A 10,274-nucleotide genomic window follows, 5' to 3' on the forward strand; every position below is an offset into this window, starting at 1 on the left:
AGCTTGACAGTGAGGCAGAGAGGACAAAAACAATAGAAACAGGTTGCAATGAATGTAAAAGATATATAGTTTACGTCATAGAAAGTGCGGCGTACGGGGTTTTATGCACGAGTTGTTTGTGTCAAAAACCCGAACGAGCGAGGAACGAGCGAGTGAGGGTTTTTGACACAAACAACGAGTGAATAAAACCCCGTACAAAGCACTTTCTATGTCGTGAACTGTTTATTACACATAACATGAGAATTTTCATTAAAATAGTTTTCTGAACGCGAATTAGAAACAAAAACTCACTAACAATAGAACCAAAGCCAAATTTAATTTAATTCAATAACAAAGTACGATTTGCACGATTTGCACGAGATGCACGAGTGATTGGCATGGAAACGCCTTTACGCTTTCGTTGATTGGTTATACTTCCACATGTGAAAGAGCTGTACGCCATTCTGATTGGCTGTATAGGCCTTTTTCACATGTGAAAATAAAGCGTATAGATTTGTACAAATGAGCTTTATGGAATAAAATTCTCATGTTATGTGTAATAAATTAGCATATCATCCACTCTCCTTGGTCTTTGTCCTCCAAACCTTGCTTTCAAGCTGAATTTTAATATATCAAAAGTGGCCTATTTACAGAGTTGCAATTAACATGTAACAATAAAAAAAAAAAAAAAATAGTCAGTACCTGGTCACCCAAATAACTTAAAAGCTAAACTAGTTGGGAGCCCATAGTTTGGAGACCGTCGTGCGAACGTCGTCGATTCGTAAGCCACCCAATAGCTGCAAATGATGCTCTTTCTTACCAGTAGGCTACGTCAAGTGGAGCAAACACTCGCTTTTTAATGAGATGACTAATAAAGGTCTCCGCATCGCGACACCCGGTTCCGTTACCAACAGCGACATAGTCACAACTAAAAACAAACATCAATATCACGTTATTTCAGATCTTTTTAGTATTACTTGATGGCGGAATTCACTGTTTATTAAGGTATGCTCCTTGGTTGGCAATAGCATCTCTTGCGCCTTTCAAAGGCGATCAGAAGCATCACTGAAGCCTCGATTAGTGATATACCCAATTTTATCGCCCTTGGTACCCGTTTCATGGCATCTACTTTCCATGCATTTTTACAAAGAGTTAATGCAATGTAAATCAGTTTGTGACGTAAAAACAGGAGTAGACCCACTCCCCTTCTAACTCGGTCATGAGCAAAAGATGCTTGGATTTGCGCAACTTTCGAAGCCCCTAAAATGGCAGGATTTGTTAGAAAAAGGAAAAAATAGCCGCGATGCCTTTCGAACAGGTGCAAAGATTCATTTTAACGAAAAAAATATTTTGGGGTTATGGGCACTTTAAAGGCCCAAAGAGATGAAAGGACACATAACTAGAAACCACCCTACAACCTTCAACAGAGCTCTTATCATCACATATGTCCATTTGCCACTTCCACATCTCCCATAATACAATTTGTCTACGCCCCCCCCCCCCCCCCCAATTTTGCATAAGCATTGTTTTCAAGTTCTCTCGGGACGATTTCAAGTCCCAAGAGCATTGGAAAACAATGCTTATGAAAAATGGGGGGGGGGGGGGGCAGACAAATTGTATTATGGGAGATGTGAACGTAGTGAATTGACATATCTAATGCTCTCTTCACACCCCAACCATAATAAATCTAATTTAATGAAGCATATCTAAGTTACCTGTGCTTTAAAATAAGTTCAACGATCTTGTTTCTTGCTTTTTCCTCATTTGCCCTTTCACCAAAAGGAAAGATGATTGCTGTCTCTAAGACTTCACCTAAAACGATAAAGAACAAGAACCTTTGTGTACTTCCGGTTACCGCGTTTAGTTTAATTTTTCGAGGTGCATTCCTATTCCGGATAAGGATTCACAGAATTCCAGGAAAAACTTTTCAACGAGAACATGTCTCAAAGAACGAAATGGTAATCATCTTGCGAAGCTCTTTGTCATCAATCCGAAGCAAAAGCTCTCAAATCACGCAATGTCAAGGATACCGAAGAAGCGTTCCCCGGCACAGCCTTACCTGTTGCACTAAGAACCGCCAATTTGCAGCCGTGAAGGAAGCCTGGGTCTAGGCCGAGAACATTCTTTCCCCTAGCGGGAGGGGTAAGTAGAAGACGATATAAGTTCATCATGAAGAGATCAACACTCTCCTTTTCGGCTTGTTTGGTCAACGAACTCCTTGGAGAAAAAAAATCAAATTAAACCTTCAAACAACTACTTCTCTCACGCATTAAAAAAAATAGCTCTTTTCGTTGTCGACATAAAGTGACATAAAAATGTTCAATATATCAATATCATGACGTCATTCCAAATCCAACGATCCACGACTTCGAAGCAGGTGTACACGTCCCCTTGTATTACGGCTACGGCAATGGCAATATTTACCTACATTGTCTCGTAACCTTTGGTTTTATTAGCCGGATGTAAGCATCGTCCACTGCAGAGTAAAATAGCCTTTTTATGTTCCCTAGGAAAAATAGACAATTTAGAGGAAGAAGCCTTAGAAAATAATGAACGACTACAAGTGCTCTGCTTTAAAGGATATCTCCTTCCCCTCCAACCAACACAACACTGCTTCCAAGGCTGCTCCAAGACGACAGACAACTCGTAGTTGAAAGATGGAAAAAGGGTGTTTTACACTCGGCCACGCTGCCTCTCTTTCGACAAGATTATACGATGCCAAAAAGTGACAAAAACTCATCTAAATTTACTGAAACCGAACAATTGGATTGGAAAAATAATTGTCCGTCACTGCATTGGCTTAAGGTAGTAGATATTAGAAAGCTTCAATTGAGGACAATTTCGACCTCTAGACCTCAAGTGAGTGCTCAAGTATAGAAAATTAGTTATTTCTTGGTTTTTAAACATGTGATCAGTAGTCATGTTCTTTAGCGAAACAAAAGAAATTGTAAGATCTAAATACCGTAGATCACCGAGGCTTGGCTCAGAAACGATATTTCTTATTGAAATAATTCTGCCTGTTTTCATTCTTTTTACAGCGGTAAGTTTGTCATATTAAGATGGGATATAGCATCATGTAATTGTTACGAAATGTCCAACCTCCTTTTGAGGGATGGTCAAGTATGCTTTCCGAAATGTTTGTGTAAGAGAGAAGGAGAATAGGGAGAGGGCGCTCTCTATCTTTCTCCCCATTCTCCCTTGGGCTCTCTTGCATGACTAGAGGGTCGCTCAACTAACTGAGAGGGGACTGCTAGCAGACTAAGTTTGCGATTTCTACATCTACCAAGAAACCCCACAAAGTCACCACTGACGACTCGATTGCAGCCAGCCAGATCTACCTAAGTTTGGAGTTTACTTTCTTTCAAGAGTGAGAAAAAAGCGAGAAAAACCGATCAAGCCGAAACTAAGCCCACACAATCACCCATTTGGATGTTGAACCCTGTGACCAGAAAATGATCAAAATGGTGCCACAGCTGACCTTTGATCTTTCCAAAAGAACCCAAGCTCTTACCTGGTGCATCATAGGGTACCCACACTTGACGCAAATGACCAAGGAACTGCGTCTCGACTTGTTTTGGAACAGTTAATTTAATGGTAAGAATCTTGTTTTGCTCTCCTCTGTTTAAAGCCAGAACCTGTTCCATGAAACCATGAATAATCCATTTAACAAGATGGTTAAATTCAAACCTTTAAGCTGATTAACAGATGGTGCAACCATTACTATGAAAAACATCACTTTCTGAGCATATTTTAATTAATTAAGGTCAACATTGGCATCAATTTGAGCCGGGTTTTGAAGTGAGCTGAAGATACTTCAGAAGTGGCTGGAAGGAGTGCTATGACAGTGTATATTTAACATTGGTGGGACTGTTTTAACATTGTTGTTCCAAACACTACCTAGAGGCTGTCGATATTGGAGGGAATGGTATATCACTGTAACTACCCACATTGTTATTTAGCTGAAAAATTTCCCCCAACAGTGCGCGCTCTCATTGGTTACTTCGAGGTCATATGACATCTACAAATAAAACTTTCGCGCCAAAAGTCTCTTATATCTTCTGGAATACACGAGATACAGATCACCACAGATCTCCTAGAAGGTGGCGTGAGCGAACCAAGGGTTGTTCTTCAAACGAAGAAGCAGATGACGTAAACGTATCGTCAATGTGCGAGACTTGACAAAGGAAAATAAATCAGCTGACATTTATGCCGTCGGTCTTAAAGGAGCGTTTTTACCTGGTGTGCCTTGAGAGCAGTAATTGGAAAGTTGAATCCATGATATTGCTCATATTTCTTATCTCCTGCACCCCTCTTCTTTTCCTTGGACGCTGCTCGAGACAGGCACGACTCCAGGTGAATTGGGCGTCTCTCTAACCTGCACATACTCTCAGAATTAATGGTTTCCACAAGAAATAACGGTGCGTTAAAAAGTGTCTTCCCTGGTCCCAGAGGTTTTTCTTGGTTACCTTGGACTTGAATCCCACTTTCATGCAGAGGCCAGCAGTCAAACACGTCAAATTGATAATTACAAAAGGGACCAATGGCAACTTAGCAATCACGCATCCCCTCGGTATTACCAATCAAACAAACCAATCATATTGACTTGCGTGTTTGTAAAAATATCAACCAATCCAAACCTGAGGGTCAGATCCTGACCCTGGCGTCTGCAAGAAAGTGAGATTTAAGTCCAAGAAAACCAAAAGTTTTTCTCTTCTTGCCGCTTCGTGGTTCAAGAAATACCTCTGGGACCACGGTAGGAAGTGCCACGACGATGACTGCTCCCAGATTTTTTCCCGCCCTTTGCACCAGTCACAGCTCTGATTGGTCGACTACATTGCTTGCATTTGTTACGGAGAGCAGCGACAGCGCATTGGCGACAGCACTTGCCTCCCACAAATGTGCCTCGGGTTCGATTCCCAGGCTTGGTGCCATATGTGGGTTGAGTTTGTTGGTTCTCTACCTTGCTCCGACAGGTTTTCTTCCGAGTACTCCGGCTTTCCCCTCTCCTCAAAAACCATTGTTTGATCTGATTTGATCTTCGTTCAGTGTCCCCAATTATTTCCCCAGCGCTAGAAGACTTCACAGTCAAGTAAAGTTTTTCTTCATCATGTGCCTTGCCAAATTAATTAATTTTGTTTTCAGCTATCATATGCGACCTGAAATGAATCTTTTTACAGTCGGACGCCAAATTCGTAGTGAGGGGGGATGGGGGGGGGGGGGGGGGATGCGGCGGCAGCAACTCTGCTAAAATTACAGTAAATATATCGGTTGTTAAAGTTAAAATAAATTGATGAATTTTGATACCTAGAATCTCTTTAAAAACCACTTGCAAAAGGATCGTTGTCGCATTTGCATGGGGAACAGATGCAATCTACAATGGCCGTACAGGAATGCCAAATTTTTCTAGCAAACCTTCCACTGTGGAAGGGGCACGACCATTGCAGGTTTTTAGTGTTTTTAGGTTAAATTGGGTTAAACACATAACATTGAACTTAAACTCACAGGTTTAACTTTTCTGATTAACCAATGAAATGATATCGATTATTAACGAATTTTAGTAGAATGATTGGCCGAGATGAAATTCTTTGCATTGTTGAAGTCTTAGCAAATTGACCAATTTTGTCAAATTTCACTCCATTTTCATCCTCACTATCCTTAGTTTTACTTGACAAAAATTACCTCAAATGCAAGGATCTTGGCAAAGATATAGCATCACAGTTTGGTTTTCATTATTCAACGACATTCTTTTAAACATTGAGATAGGTCTAAAGTACATGTAAGTACGAAAGTCTTGAATTATTGATATTGATATCACACAATTTATTCTAGGCATGTCGTATCTTAAGAAAGAGAAAACCAGAAATGCTATACTTACATTCCCTTTATTGAACTCAGGGTTTCACTGTTTTTGGCAATTACATCAGCAATAATGTGTTGAATTCCAAGCGATACTTGTTTCATATTCTTCAAACCTGCAGGAACACCTTTATAACTTAAGGTGGCTTGAACCAGTTTCAACCCTTTGAAGAGACATTCTCTTTAGAAAGACTGGCACTACACAGTGTATCAGCAATGCTATGGTACCAATACGAAACACTGATTATTGTTGAACAAGATGCGGTCATTATTGTGACATAATAAGACACATCTAGGTTTTGATACCTCTTAAACAACGGTTAGCACTAACCATACTTCAAGCATCCGGCCCCTGAACTTTTTGAAAGCCAACTTATGTTGCTAATCACAACAATGTTGGGAGTTTTTGCACACTAAAACACCAGTTAACACTTGGCTGATATGATGCTGGAAGTTGTTCCCTCTATTTCTATGTTGCCTTATATTTTCAAATTAATTCATTGTTTCTTGACATACATACCTTCTGTATTTGGTTGGATGAACGTTTCAAGCTGAACACTCTTTGGATCCTTCAACAAAAGTTCAGCTGGTTCACCTAAGCCTAGCTGTCTTGCTCTCTCGGCATGTGATCCCTTACTGCCTTTTTTGAATGGTGCATACTGATTAAAATAAAACACAATTCAAATGCCTTTGTCATAAGAGAACAGAGTTTTAACAATCTTTGTAGATTGATAATTTTGTTGAGATTATTATTAATTTTAAAATGGTACAACTCTTCTCATATTATCCATAATTAACAGATACCAGTTCTCTTGATCATGCAATGTCCTATACCAAGGACAAGTTAATTAACCCACCAATTCTTCAACTTCATCCATAGAGACTGCATTCTTGAGAGAATTGCGAAGTTCTGGAGTGAGCTTGTCTCCAATCTTTTTCATAACAGACTCAGCACGTTCTTGAATGGCTCTAAGAATCACAAGAGACATAAATATACCCTATTAAAAGCTTGTACAGTATCTGTCATTTGTTTTGAACAGGTTTATCACTTTCAGCACTTTGCCTTCATTTTGACTACTCTTAGACTAAGTAGTTGTTAATGAGGGTATTACTTGATTGAAAAGATTCTTTCAATTCTTAATATTCCTCATCCATTTGTGGATAAAATTACAAAAAAAGTATTATCACCTCAAAAATTTTAAAACCTTGAGTGTTGGACCAGGCGGGGTTTAAACCTGAGGCCTCCCACACCAAAGGCCAGTACACTCTTGACTGATGCCCCGTTCACACGTATCCGGAGATTTTTGTATCCGCAAATTTTTTTATGCTGATACACCTAGCGTCCACAAGTGTCCGCTGTATGTGCTCGGTGTATCTGGAGATTTCTGTATACGCTCTCCAGAGTGGAAATTTCTGTATACGCTGTGTATCCGGATACGTGTGGACGCTCGTATCCGAATATTTTTGTATACACTGACGTCACAGTATCAGAACCAGTCTTTATCCGCGCGAGATTTTCCAAAATGGCGGCGAGCAGAAACGTTGTGTGTTCAATGCTACTAGGACTACTTTCAAGCCTAATAGCATGTCTCGAACTAAATGTTGCAATGTTAAATCTAAACTTTAACTACTTGAGAAGACGTCTAAGTGTTGAAACCTCAAGTAAACAAACAAGAAAGCCGCAAATTTGGCGCCAAAATTATCGCAGGCTCAGCATTCTTTGTAATGCCCATGCTCTGTTGACTAATCCTTTGAGATGTCCAGATACGAATCGGATACATGTGGACGGTCGTATACGATTCGTATACACTATGTGTGGACGCAGATATTTTTGTATCCGCATAAAAAAATTTGCGGATACAAAATTCTCCGGATACGTGTGGACGGGGCATGAGCCAGCGATCTGTGGTCCTTCGATCACAGGGAGCCCAATCTTGTAATGTGAGCTTTTATACATCTCTCTGTGCTTGAAGAATGTATTGGGAATTTTGATATACTGTCTAAAAGTAGTTGTAAATTTCTATATTTGTTCAAATAAACTTGACTTACATCGAGTGTGTGGCTTCACTTCTTCAAGACGGTTGAGTACATGTTTTCAACTACCGGTATATCAACAAGATGGCACAGAATGGCATAGAAATCTACTGTCTCAAGTTAACCACATAATCAAAGTAGGTCAAGTTTACTTTCAAACAAATATAGAAATTTACAACTACTTTTAGATGGTAGTTCAATGTTCCAATACATTTCCTCTTCATGAACAGAGAGATGTACCCGGGATAAACACTTGCATTACCAGATTGGTCTGCCTTTGCTTGGATCAATGATGAGTTGCTCCAACAAAGGGCACTCACTGAATCAGTTTTCTTGTCACACTGAGGTCAATTAGCTCAAAAGCAGACCAAACAAGTACATTAGTAGGGTATGTACATATCTGTTTATTATTTTTATTTTCTTTTACGATAAATTGTTCGAATTGTAGCGTAATTAACAAAGGAACTCTTTGTTTCAACAGCCAATCAACCGCTGGTAACCAGGGAAATTTAAGGCTTGTAAGAGTTAAGATCATCGGATATTTTCCTTTTTAATTTTTACCTTAAGATTCAAGATAAAGAAAAATTTATAGCTGAACTGCAAAATTTGCAGGAGGAAGTGCAGCCCAGTGGTTAGGGTGCTTGCCTTGAGATCCGAAGATCCTCGGTTCAAGACCAGTTCTGACTACTCATTGAATTTGTTACAGGTAGTCACTGGTTCAATTTCCTGGCTGCACTGGTATATAGCCAACTGGTTTGCCCCCGGCCAGAAGGGATTCTTAAAGTTGTTCTGTACAATGCTTTGAGATATTAGTTACTAGCTACTCTATAAATCTGAGGGTAAATAAGTAATTGGGTAATCAAATGGTGGCGAGTGAAATTAAGCAATAGTTTTACGTGTACTTTGTCCAAAATCAAATAATTTCCTGAGCCTTTATTAGCTGAGGGAAAGTATTTGATTTTGGACAAAATGCAAGTGAAATTTTTCCCTATTTCACGAGTATACAATTTGATTAGCTATTAATATTATGGGTGACAAATTACGTTCACAAGACGACATTTCGGCACTATAGGAAAACTTGCCATGGCAACATTGTTCACATGTGAAATTATAAATTAATGCTGAAATTTCGCGCCAAAATTAAGGAGTAATTTGTCACCCATGTTCTTAGACTCATTATGATACTTTAATTAATGGCGTGTATTGTTATGTAACAAAACTATTTCTCTTTTGGAGCAACTTCAGAATACCCCGCCACAGCTAACCACTATTATTACACATCAGACTCACTATGAAAAATCTGATTGGTCGAGAGCATTCAATCAATTCACAATAGCTTGTGAACTTGACATGATAAATGTAATATCTGCTGCAGACCTCGGTTTTGATAATTCATGATATCATGCTCAACCTCATCCAATAACTGTTTATTGTTTCCCCTATGCGGCATCTTTTGAAGAACGAGACTTAATATAATAGAGCCTATTCTTATTCAATGAAATGCAAATAAGTGGCGGGGTATTCTGAAGTTTAGCCAAAACCATTTGGACTTACTTTAATTGTTCGTATTGAGCCTGTATGTGTCGAAGGACTGTTGGATCCAAACCTCCAGTTCGTTCTTTGCGATATCGAGCGATAAAAGGTACTGTGTTATCTTTTTCTAGCAATTTTATCACTGTATGAACTACACTTGCATCTAGATTTAAGTTCTCGGCCAGCACGGCAGCAGCCCTCGGTAACTTAATTAAGCTAACACTTGCCATTACAGAATCATCTAATCATCTACCATTCGCCATTTCAAATAACCCTCCGTTTCAGCGGCCTCCTGCCTGAGGATCAAAAACAACGTCATGTAGGTGGGCCATATTTTAGCCGTAGGGTTTAACAAGAAACAAGACGCTTGGTGGGGGGTTACGTGGGATGCTAAATGTGAAGGTTGGTTTCAAATGTCAGTGATCCCTGAAGCCAACTGAAAGTCACAAGAGACGTTATAAAACGCTGAGGAAGGTGTTATGAGAACTTTTCTTTGCGACTTCAGGCGTTTTAATGGGACTAGGGACTAGCCAATCAGATCTTCAAAAAACTTGACCTGTACCTAAAATCCCATAGCACACGTGGCGTGCATTTCAATCAACAAAGCCAGATAAATTAAGGGTATTATATATGGGTGCTTTCGATTAGGAAATCCGGATTTAGATCTTAAAATCTGGATTTTCGGAATTCCAATCGAACACAAAATCTGAAAACGGATTTTGTCGCTGTACGGTAAGAACTGGAAATGAAGGCAAGTGGTGTCATATATTCGCTATCATCGATGTTCTATCGCGCCTGATCGGCAAAATCGATTTCAAGGAATTCGGACATTTTTGATAAATTTAGTATTTACAATGATTTTTTAGAGTAAG

The 10,274-nt window shown here is 39.4% G+C and overlaps 1 protein-coding gene across 1 annotated transcript in view; it reads right to left on the reverse strand.

Annotated features, from left to right (window-relative positions):
- LOC138025280 (S1 RNA-binding domain-containing protein 1-like) overlaps positions 1 to 9,681 on the reverse strand; it is an 18,988-nt gene extending 9,307 nt beyond the window's left edge. Inside the window, exons 1-10 of the mRNA XM_068872513.1 lie at positions 9,424 to 9,681; positions 6,693 to 6,804; positions 6,356 to 6,494; positions 5,855 to 5,951; positions 4,216 to 4,354; positions 3,491 to 3,614; positions 2,404 to 2,485; positions 2,039 to 2,196; positions 1,695 to 1,791; positions 800 to 907 (exon numbers count right to left, since the gene is read on the reverse strand). Coding sequence (XP_068728614.1) covers positions 800 to 907; positions 1,695 to 1,791; positions 2,039 to 2,196; positions 2,404 to 2,485; positions 3,491 to 3,614; positions 4,216 to 4,354; positions 5,855 to 5,951; positions 6,356 to 6,494; positions 6,693 to 6,804; positions 9,424 to 9,632 — 1,265 coding nt within the window. The 5' untranslated portion in view covers positions 9,633 to 9,681. The remainder of the gene's footprint in view (positions 1 to 799; positions 908 to 1,694; positions 1,792 to 2,038; positions 2,197 to 2,403; positions 2,486 to 3,490; positions 3,615 to 4,215; positions 4,355 to 5,854; positions 5,952 to 6,355; positions 6,495 to 6,692; positions 6,805 to 9,423) is intronic.
- Between the last annotated feature and the right edge of the window lie 593 nt (positions 9,682 to 10,274).

The sequence above is a fragment of the Montipora capricornis genome, chromosome 12, assembly GCF_036669925.1.
Source record: "Montipora capricornis isolate CH-2021 chromosome 12, ASM3666992v2, whole genome shotgun sequence".
Lineage (NCBI taxonomy): Eukaryota > Metazoa > Cnidaria > Anthozoa > Scleractinia > Acroporidae > Montipora > Montipora capricornis.